Source organism: Pteropus alecto, unplaced genomic scaffold, assembly GCF_000325575.1.
Source record: "Pteropus alecto unplaced genomic scaffold, ASM32557v1 scaffold233, whole genome shotgun sequence".
Taxonomy (NCBI): Eukaryota; Metazoa; Chordata; class Mammalia; order Chiroptera; family Pteropodidae; genus Pteropus; species Pteropus alecto.
Genome location: NW_006434367.1, coordinates 1,339,344 through 1,364,302, shown reverse-complemented (window position 1 = coordinate 1,364,302; position 24,959 = coordinate 1,339,344). Strand labels below are relative to the sequence as shown.

The following is a 24,959-nucleotide window of genomic DNA, read 5'->3' as shown; positions in this document are numbered from 1 at the left end:
TAACCCTGACACCATTCAAGTTTCACTGACTGTCCTAAAACTGTCTTGTAAAACAAGAAAATTCAATATAGGATCACGTATTTAAATGTCATATTTCTTTAGCCTCCTTCAACCTAGAACCATTCTTCAGTCTTTTCTGGAAAAGATTTTTACAACCTTCTAAAGATTATAGAATGTCGATCCATTTGAGTTGTCTGATATTTCTCCATGAATGAGTTCAGGTTGTACATTTTCGGCAGGTTCAACACAGAGAGATGTTCTATGCTCACCGCATTATATGGGGTGGTTCAGGATTTCAATGTAGTATGTGCCATTATTGTTCATGATAACTTGTTTAAGGTTGGTGTCTGCCAGACTTCTCTACTGTGCAGTTACTATTCCCACCTTCTACTTAATAAGTATTGTGTAGAGGGACACTTTAAGACTATGTAAATATCTTGTTCCTCACCAAATTTTCATACACCAAGTTTAACATCCATTTCAAAATTTATTAGTTGCCATCCTACACTAAGGCAGACCTTTCCTTTCTTCCTATTTATTTATTCATTTGTTTCTTTATATCAGCATAAATTCATGGATTCCAACTTTATTCAATAGGTCATAATCATTTATTTCAATGCTCAAATCACCCCCAGATTTAGCCAGTGGGCTTCCAGCTGGTTTCTGTGTCCTTCTGACATGTCTTCATCATTTCTTAAGCATGTCTTTGCTTTCTGGGGCTACAAGACATTTCAGACTATTCTTATACTTTCCTTGTCCCAGCTCTGGATCAGCCATTCTCCCAAGGAGTCCTGTTTCCTCCAGTGAAAAATAAAACTTGGGTATCAAAATCTAGGCATGCACAATGCTAATAGGGTGTCACTTTTCCCAAGACTTCCCAGCGGTCAGGGCTAGGAAATATGTGTATGCACGTGCACGTGCGCGCGCGCGCACACACACACACACACTCCTATATTTCTGAATCTGTATAACTATGTTTACTGAAAACCTTGAGTCCACACATTGATCTACTAATATTAATCCAATATCACAGGGTCACTCTAGCTTTCCCTCATGCTTCAAATATGAGCCTCCCTCTTCTAGGACAACACCTCTACTTACATACGTTCCACATATGGGCCTCCAACCTCAAGGGCTTTTAGATCGAATTATTCAGGGAGAGAAGACCTAATGATATCTCTAATACCCTCTTTACTATCCTTCTATTCAGAGATAACAGAAACTACAGAAATGTTTTGAGCATCAGTAAAGACCTAACTGAAATATGAAAGAAAAACAAATGGAAAGTAATTTATAATAAAACAGTATCTATTTTTATATAAATGTAGAAATTCACTAGGAAAAAAGCTCCCTTGCCACCTGCCAAATATCTAAAATGTCTCCTAGGGGAGGGTAAACACCCCTGTTGAGAATCATTGCTCTACAGAGTGCATAAAATTCAATAAATAAAATTATAATGTGGTAATAAAATTAATACCAGAATACAGGGATAAAGTTCTATAGAAGCAAAATAGTAACTTCTGAAGGGTACTTCTCAGAAGAGTGATACCTAACTACGTCTTAAAGGCTGAATAGAACTTTACCAAGGGACAAGCAGTCCAGTTGGGAAAAAAAAAAAAAAAAGGCTGCACCTGCTAAGGAATCAACAGGGTAGGAGAAGGGAAATGTGAATGGGGAAGAAAGTGAGAAAGGGACAAGGAATGGAGCAAGAAATGAAGCAAATAAGAGATATTTCAAAGTCATCTAATCTGACCTTCTATAATTTATTCACATATGTTCTTTAGAGTATCTCTGATAAGAAATCTACGCCCTGAATACTTTCAATAGTTCACAACACATGGTTCATCTGTACATTTGAATAGCTCTTAAGCACAAGAAAGATCCTGCTTATTCTGACCTGAAATTCACCAACTGTGTTATTCACTCATGAACCCTAGTTCTATGTTTTGGGCTTAACAATGGATAATGAAACCCTTTTGCCATATGTTCATTATCTGAAGTAGGCTATAATGTTATTCAGTTTAGGTTTCCTCTTAACTTATAAATTCTAGCTTCTTCACTAAAAATTCTAGTTCTTATTCCTTGGAACCACTCTAGTGCATGAATGTCCTATAGAAACAAATTATTAGAAGCCCAAAATAGCTTTGATTCAGCCTTGATTGCAATTGAAGACTTAAAAACAAACTCGTCCCCCCAAAAAACCCCAAAAAACCCCCCAAAAAACTCAAGACTGAACCAAAATCCTAACAAATAATGAGAAAATCTTTAAGTAAAAAAGCTGTTGATACAATAGATTCTGAGAATGTAAAGTGCATTTGGTTTTTATTTTTAAACCTCAGATGGGATAAGGAAGAATGTTAGCAAATATTTACGTAATAGTTCTCATAAAATCTATATTATATCTATACTTATTCTGATTACTATTTTACAGTTTTTATCTAAATCTTAAAGATGACAAGCACATTCTTGTCATGTATAAAGTTGTTTTATTTATTTACATTTTTTTTATTATTTATTATTATTTATGCCTACAGCACCTGGTCTTCCTCAGTGGTCTCCCATCCAAGTACTAACCAGGACTGACCCTGCTTAGCTTCCAAGATCAGACATCGGTCTTGTTCAGGGTGGCATGGACTGTGGCTCCACTGGGGCGCATGGACTGTGGCTCCAAACCTTGGACCGTGGCTCCACTGGGGCGCGAACCCAGGACCTTCTGCATTTAAAGCAGATGTGCTAACCGTTACACTATGGAACCACGTCCTAAAGTTCTGTTTTAATAATGTGAAATGTCTACTGTATAATTCTGAGACTATCAAAATATTTCATAATCCTTTGATTTGTCTGTGCATATTATGGATTATCTATGAAGAAAATTATATCATCTATTAATTGTGATTGTTTTAAAACATGTCTACAATTTTCTGATAATTCTTCCATCGAATGGTAGAATATTAGTCCTCTCCTTTGAATCCAAATGGGCTTAGTGACTTGCTCCTAATGAAGAGAATATGGAAGTGTGACTTCCAAGGCTAGGTGACATGAGGCAATAATACATCTTCTGGCTTGCTCTCTCAGAATGCTCACTCTTGAAACTCAGCTACTATCTTTGTGGAAGTCCAGGTCATATGGAGATGCTGCATGTGGGTGTTCCGGCTGACAGTCCACAACTGGGTGAGGAAGGCCTCAAGGAGACTCCAGCCTCAGCCGCCATCTGAAGAATGGCACTAAAGACCTTGAGCAAGAATCACTATCTGGGTCTGGTCAACCTCCAGATTTGGGAGCGTGATAAATGACTTACTGTTTTAAGACACTGTTTGGAGGTGGTTTGTTATACAGCAAAAGATAAAATGACAGCTGTTTCTTTTTTTCCAACCTTTAAGCCTTTTATTTCTTATTCTTGTTTTATAGTAGACCTACAGCACAATGTTAAGAGAAAGAGGTAGAAGTGGGCATCTTTGTCTTGTTGGTATTTAAAAGACTGTTTCTAACATGTAATCCTTAAGAGTTATGTTATTGTGTCTCTTACATATATTAGGTTACAGGAGTTCTCTTCCATTTCCAGTGTATGTTTTGTTTTTAATTATGAGCAAGAATGGACTTCAATCTTTCTGCACCTATTAAAACATTCATATGGCTTTTTCTCTTTTACCTTGGTACACTGAATTACATTGATAAGATTTTCTAATGTTAAGCTATCCCTATATTCCCTAAAATAAACTTAATATAGACACGGCTACATTCGATTTGTTAATCTTTTGTTAGGATTTTTACATCTATATTCATGAGGACATACAACTGTAATTTTTTATTCCTCTTACTATACTAAACTTTTCTGGTTTGGATATCAAAGTTATACAATGGCCTCATAAAAGAATGAAAAAGTATTCTCTTTTCTTATTCTCTGAGAGGGTTTGTATTAGTGTGAACATACCCGTAGAACCAGCTAGGTCCAGTGTTTCCTCTGTGGAAAGATTTTTATTTCTTAATCTCATTTATTTAACTGTTATAGGACTCTTTGGACTCTCTTCTCCTTAAATCAGTTTTAGTAAGTTATATTTTACCAGGATTCTGTTCTCTTTCTTCTAAATGATCACATTTATTGCCAAAAAAGAGTTTGTAGTATTCAATTTGCTTTTTAATTCCGTATTTTACATCAGTATTTACGTTCCCCTTTTCTTTCCAAATACTGTCTACATGTACCCCTCTCTCTAGCTTTTGTTTTACTTTTCTTGCTCAATCTTGCCAGAGTTTCTCTTTTCAAAGAATCAATATTTAGTTTTAATGGTCCTTTGTATTGTATCTTTGATTTTTATTCTTTTATTTTTACATTATTTCCTTTTTTTGGGTGTTTATTCTTTTACTTTAGGTTTGACACTTAGCACATTAATTATCAACCTTCTGTTTTAATATAAACTTTTAACACAACATATATTCTTTGTAGAAGTTTTTGCTGCACAAGTTTTGAATTATTTTGTGTACCTCCATTCCCTGAACACACACCTACACCAGAACTATTGCCACTGGTTTCGGAGGAAGTTTGTCATATCTTCAAGGGTGCTGCAACCGAAGAAGGATGAAAAACCACTCTTCTAGCTACTTAGCTTTATAAACACTTCAAGTTGGCAAGGAAAAAAGCATGTAAGAGAAACACAATTTTTAATATGCAATTTATAATAACGAAATATATTAAGAAATTACTTATTTGATTGTCCTAAATTGGCCAAAACATTCTTCATGTAAATGTACTTGATCAACATAAAGATAAATATTCTATTCATATAAAAATAAAAGTATGCACACGTCTTCCCCGGTAATTGGTAAGATTTTCAGTGGTATATCCACACCTATCTAATAAGAAATGTCTATGAAGGTCTAGTCTGTGGTCTTGAGTAGAGTAAGATTATTCAGCCTATACAGAAGGCCTTGGCACACTAGCACCATACTCTTGTCAACCAGAGGAAGGAACCACAAATTAGTAGAAACCAAAATGCAATAGAGTCAATATTTTTAAAAAAAATACTAACAAGCAGCCCTAAAGAAAATACCTATGTTTAGTTTAGCCCACTAAAATCAAACATGGGGAAGCATTCTGGAGTGGTAAGACAACCTAATTTAATATCTGAACAAGCATTATCAATCAGAACAAAAAATAAAATCACCTCATGATGAACACATTTCTAAAGCCATGGAATTGTTCACAAACTTGTGTGTGTGTGTGTGTGTGTGTACATGAGAATCTAAATGATCACCCATAGGGGACTGCTAGGTAAAAGAATGACATATCGAAAGCCACTATCAGAGCCATTAAAAGACTGTTTATGTTAGGAAAATGTTTAGAGTATTGCTAAGTAGGAAAAGAGCTATAAATGAGTATGCGCAAGATTCTAATTTTGAATTTAAAAGAATATGTGTATATGTTTATACAGAAAAATATCAAGAAAACATAAACCCAAAAGTTCTGTTTTTAAATCATGGTTTTTTTTCTTTTAAACATTTCTATGTTTTGAAAGTTTTCTACAATAAACACATATTACTCTTATAATTTGGGGGGAAAGAAACAAACTACACTGATAAATATTTTCAATAATACTAATAAAGACTATGGAATAATATGAAAAGTATGAATATACATATATGATTACAATTATTTTAAAGAAAGAAAAGTTATGCATAAAAAAAGAGTGGTAGGAAATATAACAAAATGATGGTAACGTGGGTGAAATTAATATGAGCAATTTTCCTTCCTTCTACTATTCTACACCTTGAAAATTTCCTTTCAAGAATGTATATTATATTCATTTGAAAAAAATTACTGTACTTATCAACCCTGACCCCAAACCTTCTTTTTCACTGTATCCTGCCTCCTGAAATAAACCAACCAACATACATATGCACATAAACCCACAGATACTTACATGGGCTTACATCTCTGTATCTGTTTCGATTTCTGTTTTCTGGAAACTTGGCCACTCTATGAGGATAGTCATGGGACTCATTGCGAATTTCCTTAAAATAACAAAAATATATTTCAATATTCCTCTTAAATGTTGTATGGCAAAACAGATACCTTTCCAGCCAGTATAAAGTAACATTTATTAAGCACTTATGATATGCCGAGTACTGTGCAAAGCAACTATCTACATTACCTCGCTCAGTTCTCACAACATCAAAGAGAATGATTACCTTCCCCATTTTACACATGAAGGATGATAAGCTTTGAGAGGTTAATCTGACAAAGGTCATAAAGCTAGTAAGTGGTAGACCCAGAACTGAAGTAAGGACCTTCAGGCACCAAAATCTCTGCTTTTGATATATATATTTACTACCATTCTATAGTCAACACCTATAAGCAACATTACACTTTAGGTAACACAGAATTAATGCAATGGAGGTATCTAAGGTTTAACTATATCTTACTCAAATTTCTGACTAAATTCTCTTAATAATATCTACCTATATTGTGTAGTTTTTATGTAAAATTTGAATCTATTTCTTCATCTTCATGCCATATAACTTTCACTTTATTTTGAGCCTGGAAATGTCAAATTTTATTTAAAGAGCCATAAATACTTAGCAACAACCACTAGGTCCAAGACTCACTTTAGGACCCTTGTGGTTCTCTGTATTCCACTACAGAAGAAATTCTGTGAGGGTATGCCTGCATTAGGCATTCAGCTACCTGGTATATAGAACATGGCCAGGTTTTTTAATCCCAAATAAAATGTAATTCTAAAGAATTCCAGTAAAAACTGAAACATATCAAAAAAAAGTGTGAATTAACAGCAAAAATTAATTTGGACTTTTGTTCACACTACCACATGTGAGAAAAAGCATTTTAAAGTTAGGCACCAGTTTTATAAATTAAGCATAAATAAATTACTCAAGTTATTTCTATACTCTGCATAGTGGTGAAAAATTGGCAACAACTTAAATGTCCTTCAAGAGTGAACTGGTGATGTTATAATGCACCAACCCAGTGGAATACCCTTACAGTGGGTTCCCCACTGTCTTGCCTGTTACCATGCCTACCAGCCCTAGAACAGGTAAATTTCTAGTTCATGTTTTCACTCAATGGGCCTTCCAAGATGCAAGAGAAGGGAACACAGACCACCTTTCAATGAGGGAATCTCAGTTACACTGTGCAAAGAGCACGTGGAATGCACAACATATGTTGGTGCAGCCATTTTGGAAAATGCATCCTCTCACATACAAGGAAACAGAAACACACATTGTACCCACACATAATTGTTGCTGTTGACTTTTTAATGCTGTCACATCCAGCAATCTTACTGACCTAACATTTTGTAGCTGGCTGTGAATGTCTCAATATCAGCAGTGGTAATTCTGTCTTTTCCTTATACTTCAAATTTCTTATTCATACCTCTTACTTCTTTTCCTTAACTAATTGCATTGGTTAGGATCTCCTATTCGATATCAAATAGAAATATTTTTTTCCCTTGATTTGGAAAGAACTGCTTCTGAGGTTTAACCACTAAGTGTAATACTGCTTTAGGTTTCTGACAGATACCTTTTTCAGGTTAAGAAGTCTCTTCAATTTCTAGTTTGCTAAATTTTTTAAAAATCATAAATGGGTACTGAATTTTATTCAGTGTTTTTCCCATTATTTCATGAAGATAATCATATAGCTTTTCTCCTTTAATCTGGTAAAGTGCTGAATTATAATAACAGATTTTCACTAAGTAATACGCATTTAAGGTTTCTCCATGTCTTTTTATGGCTTGATAGCTCTTTCTTTTTAGTGCTGAATAACATTCCATTGTCTGGATGTACCACCATGATTTTACTTAAAGTGTATGCATCTATATTTTTAAGTTGAACTGACCTCTAATTCTCTTTTGTTATATGGTTTATTCAGTTTTAGTATCAAAGTTACACTGGCCTCATATAATAAGTTGGTCAGAAATATTACCTTTCAGTTTCAAAAATTTTTCCATGAAAGTATATTGTAACAAATTATGACTAGCTGAAAAGAGAAAAAAGCTTCAATCATTTCCACATGTTAATTATAAAAGTTTAAAAATGTCAAATAATAAATTTCATATGTAAAATTAAACACATTCAGTCCAAGCTTATATTTGCATAACTTCAAATGCTGAAGAGCTAAAACACTATGAAGTATAGGTAATTTTATATTGCAAGTTAGTAACTGATATATATAAAAGGAAAATATTAATTTTAAATAATACTAAAATATACATTTTTCTGTTGACAGTTCTGTTTCAGGTGTAGAGAAAACAGATTGGCAAGAACAAAACATTTTGATAACACAATGCAGGTGAGAGAGAGAGTGAAGAAAAGATACTCTCATACACCACCGAGGGAACGTACACTGTTATATTTTGTTTTGAGAACAATTTGATAAGATCATAAATTTGACCCACCAATTTCACCACCAGCAATTTATATCACACATAGTCACATACCTATGTGCAAAGATTTATGCTCAAGGATGTTTACTCTGCATAGTGGTGAAAAATTGGCAACAACTTAAATGTCCTTCAAGAGTGAACTGGTGATGTTATAATGCACCAACCCAGTGGAATACCTAGGAATCACGAAAACACACTGATATGGAACAATCTCAAAGATATACTATGTAGTGAAAAAAGATACAAAGAATATGTTTAGTATGTTCCTGTTTGGGGGACGGAAAGGAACTCTACCCAAACAAAAATATACTTGAAGATATGAGGAGGAATTCTAGGAGACAATAAATTAGTAACTTCTGGGAAGACTGGGGGAATGGACGTCTAGGGAAGGGTGAGATTTGCATGACTAGAAATGTTTTAATTATGAAATATTTCAAACAGAAAAATACAGATGACAATCATGTTCCTAGCAGTGAGATTAAACATTTATTACCACTTTTGGTATTATTTGCTTCAAATCTCTTTTTTTTTTTTTTTTTTTTTTAAAGAAAAGGCATAAAACATATCAGATACAGCTAAACGCTTTTCCTAACCTTGCTCCTGTCTCATTCTGTCCAAATTAACCTTCTGTCCTTTTAACTGCTTTTTATTGGAGACCTTTTTGTGCTATTTGAATTTTAAACCATATATTCATATATTCTTTAGTTCATATATTATTTTTAAAATAAACTAGCTAAAATACTAATAAATACTAGTATAATATCAGTCCTAATGCTAACATAGTTTTAAAATCACATCGAAAAGTTCTTGCAACCTACAGGAGAAAATAGTTGCAAGTCAAATATCTGATAAGAGATTAATATCTGGAATATATATATATTTTTTGAAAATTAGCAATAGGCAAAAGGGGGAGGACTCCCTCCATTATACCACCTCTTCTTCAATACTTCTGTTATGCATATACACCTATTTTCCACAGTTAAGTACATGCCTCAGTTGCCGATTCCAATTTTTTAGCCTAATGAAACATGCTTATGTAAACTACAATAAATCATAATTGATGCTGCAAAAATATTAGATAAAATGTAGTTTTATCTAATTTATACTACCAAGTATAATGGTAGGGAAAAGATTTTAATTTACAAATCACCTTAAAACAGCCAAGTATTTGGGGTTGAGAAATACCTTTTGCTTTCTCAGTTAATCACTAAAAACAAAAACAAAAACCTCTTGCAGACTCTGCTCTCAAATCTCCAATGTTATTTGTTCTCCTTTACATTTCTTTAATTTTAGTGCACTTAGAAAGACAAGAAGAGCCCACAATACTTTAAAAGGCAGCTCCAGGGGTACATATTAGTTGCTTATTCCAATAACCATTCTTTCTAACTAAAGATTTCTGATTTTATTTTCTGACCTTTAATAAGCCCAACTAAAAACCTGTATTGCCTAGACTCCTGGACAACTAAGAATGGTCATGGGACAGAGTTCTAGCCAATGGAAATAAGCAGAAATCGCTGGGTTGGGTTGTGGGAAAGCTTTCATAGAAAGGTCTGGCTTAGTTGACCTGTGTCCTCACTTCTGCCTGCCAAGATTACAGCTTTTGATGTGGGTGGGGGGTGAGTAGTGGGGATGGGCAGGAGCTATCTTGTGCCCACAAGGTAAAAAGCATATTCTAAGGAAGGCAAAGCAGAAATAAAGAATGGGTCATTGATGACGTCATGGAGCCACAGTAACAGCTCTGGACTCCTATTTCCAGAATTTTCTTTTTCTTTTTTACAGTAGAAAAGAAAAGTTTTATTAGAAGGGAAAGTACACTTCCAGATGTGGAAGCGGGCCTAAACAAGAGAAGTGTGGCTCAAAAGGCCCAATATTTTTATTATGTGAGAAAAATAAGTCCCTATTTGTTAAATCGGATAATGCTTTTCTTTTCCATGCAGCTAAATGCAGGTCTCTAATATGCAACACAGCCAATAACTAGATCTGACACTGATGAAGCATTTTCAGGAACATCCAAGACACAAAAATAAATTTTATAAGCACTTTACGTAGACAATAAAATACTTGTTGTTTCTCAAAATGGGAATGGGAAGGCAGGCAAGAGTTATTCACTAGGTCTATCATATTTGGCAAAATCAGCTTCTACTAATGTTTTGATGCTAAAACACTGCCCTCCGATAGCAGAACAGACCCAGTTTACAGTGGCCCTAAATACTACATCAAGAATGTTTCCTGCCAGCAGTAAAATTCAAAGTTTCACTCAACCTCAGCACTACTAATATTCTGGGCTGGATAATTCTTTGTTGTGGGGGCTGTCCTGTGTATTACAGGATGTTTACCAGTAGCATCCCAGGCCTCTACTCATTAGACATCAGTACCATCCTTCCTTCTAGCTGCGACAACCAAAAGTTCTTCAGGCATTGCCAAGTGTCCCTGGACAGCAAAATCCACCTCAAATATACCCCACCCCACCAACATCCAGTTGAGAACCGCTATTCTAATGTCAACTCTTATGAGAAGGATCTTTGTTTTAAAGAACAATCAAAATTTTTGAACACCCAATTTATTTTATATGATTTTCACTCAAATAAAGCTATGAATAACTGACTTGCTATTTATTTCTTTTTTAGTGGCAACCATCCAAAATGTAGGTAACTCAAGCACAAAGACACTTTTCATGGAGTTATTTATAATGCTGCACAACTAGAAATAACCTAAATGTCCAATGACAGGGAAAAAAATGGTTGAATAAATCATGGTACATCCAACTGAATATTATGCAGCCATTTAAAAAACAGGCACTCATATCATGTCAATGGTAGCATAAATTCACATAGTCACTTGGAACAATTATATGGTAAATACAAAAGAATAACAAATCAATAAATAGATCTGAGCCACTATTTACTATCACTTAGGCTCTTAGCTGTATTTGAAATTAATATACACATGTGAATTGATCCATTATGAGTGCCCTTCACCTCCTGTTCCAAACAAGCCTAATTTTTACATTATAAAATGATCCACTCCAACCAATTCCCTTATAATTAATCTCCAGGCAGATTATAATTTTAAACGCTAAACATATTTACTTTCAACATATCTACTTTCTACTATAATTTCATCTCTTAATATTTTTATACATGTAACATTTAATCTCTCTTGAAATTTATTTGGACATGGTTTGAAGGAAGGAGGTAAACTGACTCTACTAAGAGATACAAATTTGCTTAGGCTCAAATAGTGCTGAGCTAAAAAGAAAGAATAAAACATTTTCTTGTTAAGCATCCAACTACTCTTCATTTCATAAGCAATAACCATGCCTATTCTCGATGTATCCTCTTGAATGCCATTAACAGCAATGAATAGCAAACTATGGGTCATATTCTGACAGAAGCTTTAATGGCAAGTTTTTATAAACCCCACATGAAATCATTTTGCTCAATCAAAGCGCTTACTTTCTTGGCTACAAAACAGTTAACATGTTCCGGACAAAAAAGGAGGAAGAATGGTTTTAAAAAACTACTCCTTTCTTAGAATTAAAAATAAGAGAATGAGAAATTCTTAAATGTAAGACCAAACAGTGTTTAGCATGTATTTATTTCTTCTGGAGGCAGCTCTTATAAACTAACATTACAAATGGTATGAATTACAAACTCTGAAAAAAATTTTTCATTATAGTGCAGTTACTAGAACTGAAATAAAATATTTTCTATCTTTACGATTTAAGTTATATATTTTAAATTGTAAACATTTAGTTTTAAATGGATATGCCTATGAAAATGTTAGTCTCTTAAGTGACTAAAAAGTTCCTTTACGATCTTGTTAACCCTAACAGCCTAAAATTTCATTCATCTAGCCTTATCAGGTATTCTTTCAAAAGTAAAAGTTCCAGATAACTGATACTTAGTCATCACACACATTAATTTACTGGGCAATAACACAAGTATAGCCTCAGGGGGATTATCTAAGTAAATACAGCTGTTTGTCTATACTAAGTGGCCACAGAGTGCTTTGAGTATTTATATGTGATTTGCTGAAAACAACAACAAAAACTTTTACTTTTTAATTAATATTTATTAATTGTCAGAACTTAGAATCAGCAGTATGTATTGATTTCTTCTTTCATCCAAAAGTGATGAGTAAAGATTGCTGTTTTCTAAATATTATGCTTCCTTATTTCCTTTTTCTCCTATTTTGTTTTGTTTTCTGGCTGTATTAATCAAGTTTTGTGTTTCTTTTTCCCTCTAGTAATTTAGAAGTAAAATACTATTTCAATTATACTGGGGATTAGTCTTAAAATTTTGTTAAGCCATGTTTGAACTTTTTTCTACTAATGTAAAAGCATCTATTAATATGAGAATGGTTACTTCCTTCTTCCTTACTTCCTTCTTCCTATAGCCCAACCTCCCCATATTTTCTTAAAATAATCTAGAACTTTGGATCCATATATTTAACATTTTCAATTATTTCAAAAATATTTTTTAATATTTGCATTAACGGTCACAACTGTATAATTATTTAGAGTTAACTCTACATTTTACTTGGCTTCATTTTACTTGGCCCAAACCTACTTTCTAAACATATTCCATTTCTTTCAGTACTTGGGTGACATTTCTCTATTATCTTCAGGAATCCAATGACAGAACACATTAAGTCTGATGCAAATCTGACTTGTTCTTCTCTAAAAATAACTAATTTTTCTACTTTACAGGGTCTTTTTCTTTATCCTGAATACTTAGAAGATTCATCAGGATGTACCTACGGTTGTTTTTTAAATATATTCCTAGTGAAGACTTTGTGGTCTCCTTTGATCTTGAACTTCAAGGCTGTCTTTAGCTCAAAGATATTTTTCCACTGGTTCATCTCAGTTTCCTGTTCTCTCAGGAACTCTTATCATAGAGATCTGAGACTGTCATGTGTTTTAAAAGCTCTCTCATAATATTCATTTTAAAAATCTTTTTCCTGACTTCTGGGAGTTTTCTCAAGCTAACTTGGTATTCTGCACATTTCTGTCAGCGAGTCCTGAACTTTAAGACTGTGTTATAACTTTAAGAACTCTTTCCTATTCTCAGTTTATTTATTTTTTATAACCTATTCTTGTTATTTTAGGAATCTAAATTCCAGTTTTTTCTATTTCTCATCCTATTTCACATGCTATAAATGATCTAACTAGTCTCATTTTCTTGTAGTGCTGAATTTTTCAAGTGTAAGATTTGTTCATCTTTGCACAAAGTGCAGGCATCAGCCCTGACCCAAGCTTTTGTGGATGCTCACAATGTTAACTATCAAAATCCCCTGAAAGCTTCAAATATGTGAGTGAGACCCTTCTCTAGTGTTAAATAATAATGCAGATTTTGTCTTATCACTGTGTTTTAGTCATTTCAATATAAAAAAGAAAAATAAAAAAGCTTCCGCATGAGATTAAGAATCTGAAAAATTATACCCATTTCTCATTTTCTATAACTATTCTTAGTCATTTTACAGCTATTATTAGTATGATTGTGACTGACGTTTATATATATTTCAGACCTCTGAGTTTTCCTTGACACTATCAAGAAGTCAGTCTAGTAAGTGCCATAAGAGAAAAATGTTCACACTTAAAAGTAAATACAGAAGAGGATTTTTATTCACCTAAGGGAGTGAAGAGTGAATGAATAGACCTAAAGGATGAGCAGGAGGAGTATGCCATGAAAACAAGTAGAAAAGACGGATCTAAGTAGAAAAAAACAGCTTGGGCCAAGTCACAAAGGTGAAAAGTACATCAAAAATAAACAAATGAAAGAATGAATAACTGATGTCTTACAATAAGTATAAGCAACAGAAGACTTGAGGTGCATGAGAGCGAAATGCAAGAAATGAGGATAAACAGGTAGAAAGAGATCAGATTATGCAGGCATTTGTTCATGTTTCATTTACCTAACACACATATAGGAATTCTGCAAATTATAAACATAGTATTGTAAATAAGGGGAACAAGGGAAGGAAGAATGGATTATTCAACAAACAATATGATAAAAGTAAGCAGTTTAGGAAAAGAAATGGTCAGGGACAAGACAAGGACTCCCACTTTCACCAGTTCTATTCAACACAGTACTGGAAGTTCTAGCCAGAGCAATTAGGCAAAAAAAGAAATAACTGGCATCCGAATTGGAAAGGAAATTGTAAAACTACCTCTACTCACAAATGACATGATCTTACATGTAGAAAACTGTAAAGAAACCACAAAAAAAACTGTTGGAGCTAATAAGCAAATCCAGCAGATGCAAAATACAAAAACCAACACGCAAAAATCAATTGTATTTCTATACACTAGCAATGAACAATCCAAAAAAGGATATTAAGAAAATAATCTCATTTACAGTAACATCAAAAATACTAAAGAATAAACTTAACCAAGAAGGTGAAAGACTTGTACAATAAAAACTACGAAACATTGCTGAAAGAAGTTAAAAACAACCTAAATAAACAGAGACATCCTGTGTTCATGGATTAGAAGACTTAATATAAAGATGACAAAATTACCCAAAGCTATATACTGAGTCAGTGTAATCCCTATTAAAATTCCAATTGCAGCTTTGGATAAAATGGAAAAACTCATCCCAAAATTCATATGCAATTTCAAGGGACCCTGAACAGTCAAAAATAATCTTAAAAAATATTTAACAAAGTTGGAAGACACATTTCCCAATTACAAAACTTACTACAAAGCTACAGTAATCAAACCAGTGTGGTACGGCATAAAGACAAGAGGTAGAGATTAATGCAATAGCACAGAGTTCATAAATAAACCCTCAGATCTATGGTCAATTGATTTTCAACAAGGGGCCAAGATCATTCAAGGAGGAAAGGGAAGTCTTTTCAACAAGTTAGGAAAACTGGATATCCATGTGCGAAAGAATGAAGCTAGACTTTTACTATATACCATTTACAAAAATGAACTAAAACTGGATCAAAGGCCTAAATGTAAGAGTTAAAACTATAAAACTCTTAAAAAAAAAAAAAAAACTACACAGATTGAAAATCTTCATCATCTTGGATTTGGCAATGGTTTGTTAAATAATGACACCAAAAGCACAGGCAACAAAAGAAAAATAAATTCGATTTTATCAAAATTAAAAATTTTATGCATCAAATGACACTACTGAGTGAAAAGAAAAACCACAAACTAGGGGAAACTTTGCAAATCATATATCTGACAAAGGATTAATAACCAGAATATATAAAGAATTCCCATAATTCAACAATAAAAGGACAAAACAATTAAAAATTTGGCAAAGATACTTATTAGAATGGCCAAAATCCAGAACACTGACAACACTAAAAACTAACAAGGTTAAAGAACAACAGAAACTCTCATTCATGGCTGGTGGGAATATAAAATGGTACAGCCCCTTTGGAAGAGAGTCTGGCATTTCTTACAAAACTAAACATACTCTTACCATATGATCCAGCAATGGCATTCCTTGGTATTTAAAGGAGTTGAAAACTAACATCCACATCAAAACCTGCACACGGATATTTATAGCAGCTTTATTCATAAATTACAAAACCTGAAAGCAACCAAGATGTCCTTCAGTGGGTGAACAGAAAAAACAAACTGTAGTACATCCAGTACCAAAAAGAAATGAGTTATCAAGCAATAAAAATACAAAAAGGAACCTTAAATTCATATTACTAAATAAAAGAAGCCAATCTAAAAAGACTACATACTGTATGATTCCAACTATATAACATTCTGGAAAAGGCAAATCTGCAGAGACAGTTAAAAAATCAGGGGTTAGGGAATGGAAGGGAAGAATGAATAGGCAGACCAGAGAGGATTTTTAGGGCAGTGAAAATACTCTGTATGATACTACAATGATGGATACATGTACATCTGTCCAAACCCATAGAATGTATACCACCATGAGTAAACCCCAAGGTAAACTACAGACTTCTAATGATTATGATATATAAATGTAGGTTCACCAATCTTAACAAGTGTACCACTCTGGTGGGGTTTTTGATGATGGGGGAGGTTTGGAATGTGTGGGGGTGGGGGAGGGATATAGGAAATCTCTGTATCTCCCCTTTAACTTGTCTAAAAAAAAAAGAGTCTTGATTAAAAAATAGGCAAAGGACTTGAAGACATTTCTCCAAGTGTATACAAATGGTCAATAAGTACATGAAAAAGATGCTCAACATCCTTAGTCACTGAAGAAATGCAAATATAAATCACAATGAGATACCATGTCATACCTACTAGCATGACTATAATTTTAAAAAATGGAAAATAACAAGTGTTAGCAAAGATGTGAAGAAATTGGAATCCTTGAATATTGCTGGTGAGAAAGTAAAATACTGAAGCCACTGTGAAAAACAGTTGAGTAGTTCCTCTAAAAGCTAAACATAGAATTATCATATTTATCAGCAATTCCACTTCTAGGTCCAAATCCAAAGGAATTAAAAACAGAGATTCCAATGGATTTGCATACCAATGTTCACAGCAGCATTATTCACAATAGCCAAAAGGCAGAAATAACCCAAGTGTCCAGATGAATAAACAAAATGTGGTACATACATACCCAAAAATATTAGCCATAAAAAAGAATGAAGTTAGTATAGGCTACAACATGGTTCAACCTTTTCAACATATGGTAAATGAAATACGCCACAAAGGAACAAATATTGTACGATTCCACTTGTATGTGATACCAAGAATAGGCAAAATCATAGAGATAAAGAGTAGAGGTAACCAGGGACCCGGGAAGGGAGAAATAGGGAGTTATTGCTTAATGAGCAGAGAATTTGTTTGGGGTGCTGAAAGGGTTTTGGAAATAATGGTGATAGTTACACAACATTATAAATAAAATCAATAACATTGAATTATACACTTAAAAATGGTTAAAATGTCAAGCTTTGTTATATATATTTTATCACACACACACACACACACACACACACACACACACACACACACAAAACATTCAGTTAAAGGTCTGCCTCATTCTTTATACCAAAATTAAGTCCTGGTTGAGCAATAATTTCAACAAAAAAGAAATGAAACCATAAAATAAAAAAAAAAAACACTGTGGAGAAATTTTTTTGTAATCGCAGAATAGAGAAGGCCTTTCTAAGCCATGGCATAAACGCGCGCAAACACACAACTAGAAAAGGCTGATAAATCTGATTTCATAAAAAATTAAATTTTCTACTTGAAAAAAATACCATATACAAGATCAAAAGATAATAAATTGAAAAAATATTTGCAATACATGACAAAAGCTTAACTTCCTTAATATGTAAAGAGCTCCTACTTATCAAAAAAGGAAAAAATACAAATGGCTTTTAAAAATGAGAAGCTGTTCAATTTCATTCATGACAGAATTATAAATTATAGTAATTTTGTCTGCCTATCAGACAAAGATCAAAAGATTGATAATATAACTGTGAAGATATAGAGAAACGAGCACTTTCTTACACTATTGATGGAAGTATACACTGATACAACTTCTTTGGAAGGTTATTCATTATAGCATTGTTTACGATAGCTAAAGACTAAAATAACCTACATGTCCATTATAGATGAGTGGTTAAATAAATATTTAACTGTTCAAACGAACACATGAGATCTATATAGAAGGATTTCTGATATATATTAAGTAAAAAAAGCAAGGTGCCAAACAGTACACTAATAATTGTTTCATAGCCGTAGGACAGATGGAGGGAAGGAGACAGGCAAGCAGGGCAAAACTTATATATAGATAAAGTATCTCTGGGAAGATATACAAGAAACTGGTTACAGTGATTGCCTATAGAAATAAAGGAACTAGGGAGAATGGGGACAGAGACTTCTTTTTCCACTACATAACCTTCTGTACTGTTTTAATTTTTGCCATGTTCATGTAATCCTAACCAATTTATTTCTTAAAACAGATTCTAAAGTCTTAGATTCTTACCTGGATCTACTACTTAACTGCAATATAAATTTGGAAAAATCTGAGCCTCAGTTTTCCCATTTGTAGCTACCTCTTAGATAATCCACATGAAGTATATAGCACATGCCTAATACAAACTAAGAGCTCAGTCTAGATTTGTTTTACTCGTGTTAAACTCTCTTCCTCAAAGAGGAGGGCTTCTCAAAGAGAAGTATGATGCATAGCAGAACTTGTTCCACCAAGAACCTTACCTCCCTGACCAGCTATGGCTTATTAAGGGCCATAAGCAAGCCTCAACACTCTAAAATAATGGTTTTTGAAGTATGCAACATAATTAGCTTCTTACCTGGTGTCCTTGCACAAACATTTGACTAGTAAAAGAAAGTGAATGCTTAACCATCATATAATTCAGGATTCACTTAGGAACCTTAAACATAAAGAAAGAAATTTAAGTATGTTCTTCCCAAAGTAGAAAACCTATCAATTTGGGATTACCTTAAAGTCCTACTTTTTTCTTATAAAATTAACAGATTACTCTTTTCCAATTTCCTAATTCTTATTTGCTGCTCCATCACAACAGTTCAAGGTAGAATATTCCACAGTACAACAAGGATGCAGTTTTCTGTGTACTATATAGAACAAAGCTATATACCAAGTGCTAAAACATTATTTGATATTACACAATAAAGTATTACAACTATTTCACCTTGACAATGATGGAAATTAAGTTACACTAATAGAGGTTTAAAGAATAAAAAATTCAAGATTTGAAATGTGAACCTATGCTTTCTAACTTCACTGGTTAAAACATAAATTAATGCAGAAGCAATTCTTACTGCCATGGAATGACTGCAATTTTCTAAGGCTACCCTGGCATACCAGCCCTTGACTAGGAATAGAATGGCACACACTCTAGGAGCCATATAACTTTATTCCAACCCACCTAAAGAATTCTGAGGAGCACTGTTAAGTAAACTGTTAAGAGGAACCGATAGCTTTCAGAGTATAAAACTGTTCAAATATAGTGAAAGAAACAAAATAATTCAATGAAATTTTCTTCAGAGGAAAAGCAGTTTGAATCAAAGTTAGAAATGATCAATGACGTGAACCAAATGAAACTGAACAAAGAGCATATTAAAATAAGACATACTGGATTGTGAAAGGAATAAGAACACACATTAAAACAAACATGAAACTATCACATTGAAAAAGATAACAGAAATCCATAGATAAAAGTATTTAATCTTAAATCAGTTTCTTGACCAGATCTCCCCTGGAGATCATGAACCCCAACAGTCTTTAAGAGGCCTATGAATCCCCTGAAATCTAATGCTAAATTTTGGAGGATTTTGGATATTTCTCTTTCACAAGTTTCACCTTAAAGGTGTCAAAAGGTGTCCAAGATTTTTAAAAGCAAAGATTTCACTGTTAAGTCAAAACAACTTCCTGAACCATTACTACTACTCTATCATAAAAAGAATATTTAATTAACACATTAAATACATTAAGATACCGCTACATTCATTTAAAATAGCCTGGCAAGGTAGAAGAACATCATTCCAATTAAGCACCATAACAGAAAACTAGTATTCTACTCAGTAGAGTCAGAATTTATAGTCTTTAAAATTAACCTACTGAATTGTAGCTCTTCCTCAGTTACCAGTTATGTATTAAATTCTATATGCTAAACTGACTTAGTATATGGCTACTCATTAATACCCAAAGTATTAATTAGCGACACATTCCATTCACTTCTTGCCATCAAAAATTGAAATGATTCCCTCGGTGCCATTAATCTCAAATAGATTATAAGAAGAAAGCAATGTAGACAGTCACATTGGCAAATTAGGACAACGCTAAAATGAGAATCATAACGACTAGATCTGGGTCTCAGCTGTATCATTAGTGGATATAAGTCACAATCTCATGTTGGATAGCTGTCTCCTCCGCCGTGAATGAGGGGGTTGGAATAAACCAAGGTGCTAGACTTTAAAAGGGAGCAGTATTTCTTAATGAATACTTACTGAGCATCTAACATGTCTCAGGGCTACGCCAGCAGATGGTGGAAAACAAAGAAAAATGAGGTGACCCTCAAAGATCTAGACAGACAAGTAGACAGTTATAAAAAAATGTGATTAATACTTTGCCTAAAGAGACTACGGTCTAGTCTTGAAGATGTTCCCCTAGATAGATAAAGTAAGCACAGAAGATATCTAACACATACAGACTCCAAGGTGCGAGAAAGCAGGCAATTTTCAACAAGTCAAGGTGTTTGACACAGACTGTGCAACCACATAAAAGCACTGAGTGTAGTAGACACTGCAAGAGAAGTGTTTTAGGCTAAGACAGCTTTGATTTACCTCGCCTAACTGGCCATCCACCATAAGTATTACAAGAATAGAGTTTGCTTGTTATCTTCTAAAAAGTAGCTGATTCACAAATAGTAAAACAGATCTTACTCTAACAATATTTGAACTATAAATTTCTAATAAAGAAAAATGACCAGTCAATTAAGAGTTGTATGGTTTTGAAATTCTGATTAATCAACCAAATTCTTTCTGCACCACCACTTCCTAGAAACATTATTCCATGACTTGGTTTTTGCCATTTTCCTACAGTTCCTTGACAGGCTCACAAAATCCCATTCTCTTTCTCTGCCTTTCTCATGACCCAGCCTGATTCAGACAGCAATCAGTAGTGACTAAAGGAAAAGCACAAAAGCTTTGAACATTTCTCAAAAAGCCAAAATTAATCTCAAATGATATTAATATTAGTTCGTCAGTGAGACCAAATTAAACTTTTCCAGCAATCTCATTTCTGCCAACTGTGCCCTTACAAGGCCCATTCTTCCACCTGTGTGCTCTTGCTCCCACTAGTGCCTGCTTTCTGAGGTTTCTGGCTCCAACAAACATCCCTTCTACTTCTTCAACCTCCAACTTCTTTCTTAGGCTTAAGCCCCCTCATCATGTAAACCTATCAAGTCACCCTCCTCTGGTAAAAAGTCATTATTTGACAAATATTTATCAAGTGCCTACTAGGTGCCTGACTCTGTGCAAGCGTTGGCACTGCCCAAATGAAGCTCTAATAAGGTCATGAAGATAAACTAAATCTATTTTGCTCCATAACAAATAATAATAAAATAATCTTTCTGCAAGCTTTTAAATAATAAGGTGAAAAGTAAAAGTTCTCATACAACTAAGTAAGTCCAGCTTTTAGTTATTTAGTTTTTGCTCAAGAGCAAAGCCTTTCCTTTCCTAGTCCGATTAGCACTGCCAAAAAAGCACAACTCTTCTGAAACAATGTCATAAATATCACCCATTGCTGTGCTATATAAAGCAGAAAGCCCAAACACTTTTTCCCTACTCAAGCAAATTTGCTAAATGCAAATTGTTAATAATCTCCTGCTGCATTAGATCTAATGCACTATTATGAAAGGGGAAGTTGTGGGATGCTGTAGAAATATATAACAGGAATCATACTCTACATAGGAGAAATCTGTAACAGGAATCATACTCTACATAGGAAGGTCAGGAAGGTACCCCCAAGGAAGTGAGACTTCAGGGATGAGCAGGAGGTAGTTAAGCAAAAGGGGAAAGAAAAGGGGGAAAGTTGTGCTAATGCAAAGAGAACAACATTTACAAAGGCCCAAAGAAGAGCAGACAGACATATTTAAAGGAATAGAACCTAGTGGAAAAGAGAAGAAAGTCATGTAGGGAAGCAGGACATGTGGTCTTCTGAACCACAGGAAACATTTGAATTTTACAAGCAATGGGAAATCATCGAACGTTTTAAGTAGAGAAGTCACATAATCATGCTTAATTTTAGCTACCTTCCCCCACTCCATCCCATCAAGTTGGGCTTCTTAAAAGAGCAGTGGTACACTTACTTGTTTGTACTTCTTCCCACCTCCTCTTCTCAATGCCCAGCCATCTAACTTCTGTGCTCTCCCGAAATTGTTCTTTTTAAGGTATCTGTTGATCTTCTAGTTGTTAATTTGATGGGCCCTTTCTGTTTTGACCTTATTTGTCCCATCTGCAGCATGTGGCCCTGCTGACTATCAATTCCCTCCACACCCCACCACCTATTTTCTCCCCATTTCTATGGCCATTCTCTCCAGTCTTTTTTTGCAAGCTCTTTTTTCTCTACATGTGCCCTTAAATGTTGTTGTCTGTCTAGATTCTGTCCTTAGTCTTTGGCATTTCCAAATCCTCTATAATTTTCCCTGGGTGAACTCATCCACATCTAGGACCTCAAACACCACCTTTGTGCTCATGATTCCCAAAATTATATTTCCAGCTCAGACCTCACCTGAACTCCAAATTTATATATCAAACCATTTCCATTTTGATGTTTTATAGGTACTTCAAATGGAACAGTTTCAAAACCAAACATTTCAAATCTGTATCTCCCTTTTCATTCCTCCTGCCACTGCCTTAGTTCAGGAGCTGAACATTCCAGGTTTACTCCAAGAGACTACATTCCTGTGCTACCTGTCTACGACTGGCCCCATTCAACCCACTGGTAGAATGATCTTGCTAAAAAATAAATATAATATGATCATGGTACTTCTGGGCTTAAAATTCCTCAGTGATACCTATCAACGAGCTCAAATTCCATAGTCTGATTTACAAGAGCCTCATAGGCTCTTACTCTTGGGCACCTCAACTTCACACCACACTCCTCACCAAGTTAAAATATTGGTGGTTCTCTTGGCATTCTATGTTTTGTGCTTTTGCGCACATTTCTTCCTTTTCTGGAACACTAATTCTCTCTCCCTCCTTTATTCTCTTTATCTGGCCAACCTGTCCTTCAAGACTTAAGTAAGGCTCTCTCTGCTCCAGGAAGTTTCACCAGAATTACCAGTGTACCCTTTTGGGGGATATACAGCCCTCTCCCTGTGCCTACCACCAGCTTTTGTACTTATTACTTTTACATTTTCATCTGTTTACCTATTTCCTACTCCTCCCTAAGTTGTATCTGTGAGAGCACAGACTTAAGTCTAACACTGGCACATGGCACGTGTGTTATGAGTCAATGAATGAAAATACAGAATTGCAATGGGGCCCTCAAGAGAACAAGTCCTAGGATTTAAGATACTGAAAAACAGAAACTTTATCAGTGGCATTCTCTGTTGAATTTCCAAGGCCCAGAGCAGGAGATGGCATGCCACTGATGCTCAGCATATATTGGCAGAATGGCTGAATGGCTACTCTAGAGTAAAAAGAAACCACTTCCTCAACTCTTTCTAAGCTTGCTGTCCATTACTAACTTTCTTGGTTTGTGACCTACTTTTACTGTAACACCACTGTGTACTGACATGATTTCTCCTGACCAAACTAATATTCTTGTTATTCCATTAGGAAAAAAATAATGAGCATTGACCAAACTACTGAACTAAAAGGATTCCTAGGCAGGAGTCCACAAAGGGGTTTTCTGAAATCGTTGAAACTAAATGTGAAAGTGCATTTTTTTAATTGAGGGATTACAGTTTTCACTGACTTTTCAAGGATGTTAATGATACAAACAAACTGCTTAACCAAAATGTTAAGCTGAATTAACTTGCAGCATTAACTTTTCTCAAATCTGTATTTTGATATATGACTAGCAACTTGGAGAGTAGCCTCTGCTAAAACAAATGTAACTGGAGAAGACACAGCTGGCAAGCTCTCACATCGATCCCTAGTAGAAGATGCATTTAAAATTTTCTATAATTGGCAAAGTCCTTACCAGCATTCTTTAAAGTTAGTTTGGTACCCTATTCTAACATACTCTGCACCCATGTGAATCAAGGTATTTATTTTACTTCCTACTTAATGTGTTCAAGAGGAAAATGTTACATTCTGAAGATAATGATAAAAAACATATTTACTGTCATCTACTTAAACCCAAGGACCATCAAGATTTACAGAAAAGCCCTTTTTTCCCCCTTCTTTTACTATACACAGTGAACGAAACAGCAGGAGCAGCATTTAACGCACAACCACTCAATTCAATCTTAGAAATAATACGCTAACAATTAAACAGGCAATTAAGTCTTTTAAAAGAAATAAAATCAAGTTCTGTTTGAATTAAACGGCTCTTTAGTTAAGGTAAAGAAGCTAGTCACAAAAGTGTTCAACTATATGAATTCATTTACAAGAGTTTGAAAACAGGCAATACCTATAGGATGGAGGAGAGGGCATGACAGCACTCTCTGGGGTGATGGAAAGGTTATTTTTGATTTGAGTGGTTCCTGCACAGGTGTATGTTTATGAAGCTCACTTAACTACACACATACGACCTGTGTACTTTATTGGATGTAAAGTGTGCCTCAGTAAAGAAAATTGAAAAGAGAATGGCATCCTTAGTATTTCTTTTAACTAACACAACCAATGCCTATTCTCATTCCTGGAACCTCTATGTGGAAGACGACCCACACGTCAGATATTGGGCTAGAAAATTAAGGCTGCTGTTCGGCTAGGAGCTCTCGCCACCACCGCGGTCCAGGCACCAGCATTTCGAGAGGCCCAGGTATCACCCACAACCAAGGAAAGAAACTTTGGAAATGGGTGTCCCTGCAGGCCTCTGCCCGCCCGGCCACAAAACACCTGTCTGCGGGCAAAGCCAGACACGGCGGCGGGCTAAGCAACCGCGAGGCCCAGCCGCTCCGCGC

At 34.6% G+C, this 24,959-nt stretch overlaps 1 protein-coding gene and 1 non-coding gene across 5 annotated transcripts in view; both read right to left on the bottom strand.

Annotated features, from left to right (window-relative positions):
- PTPN2 (protein tyrosine phosphatase, non-receptor type 2) overlaps window positions 1–24,959 on the bottom strand; it is a 71,065-nt gene that overhangs the window by 45,225 nt on the left and 881 nt on the right. For all 4 annotated transcript variants that reach the window (XM_006909215.2, XM_025044898.1, XM_006909214.3 and 1 more), the window contains exon 2: window positions 5,916–6,006. In XM_006909215.2, the coding sequence (XP_006909277.1) occupies window positions 5,916–6,006 (91 nt within the window). The remainder of the gene's footprint in view (window positions 1–5,915; window positions 6,007–24,959) is intronic.
- On the bottom strand, window positions 2,683–2,755 carry TRNAL-UAA. The gene has a single exon. It is a non-coding gene; the product is annotated as a tRNA-Leu (tRNA).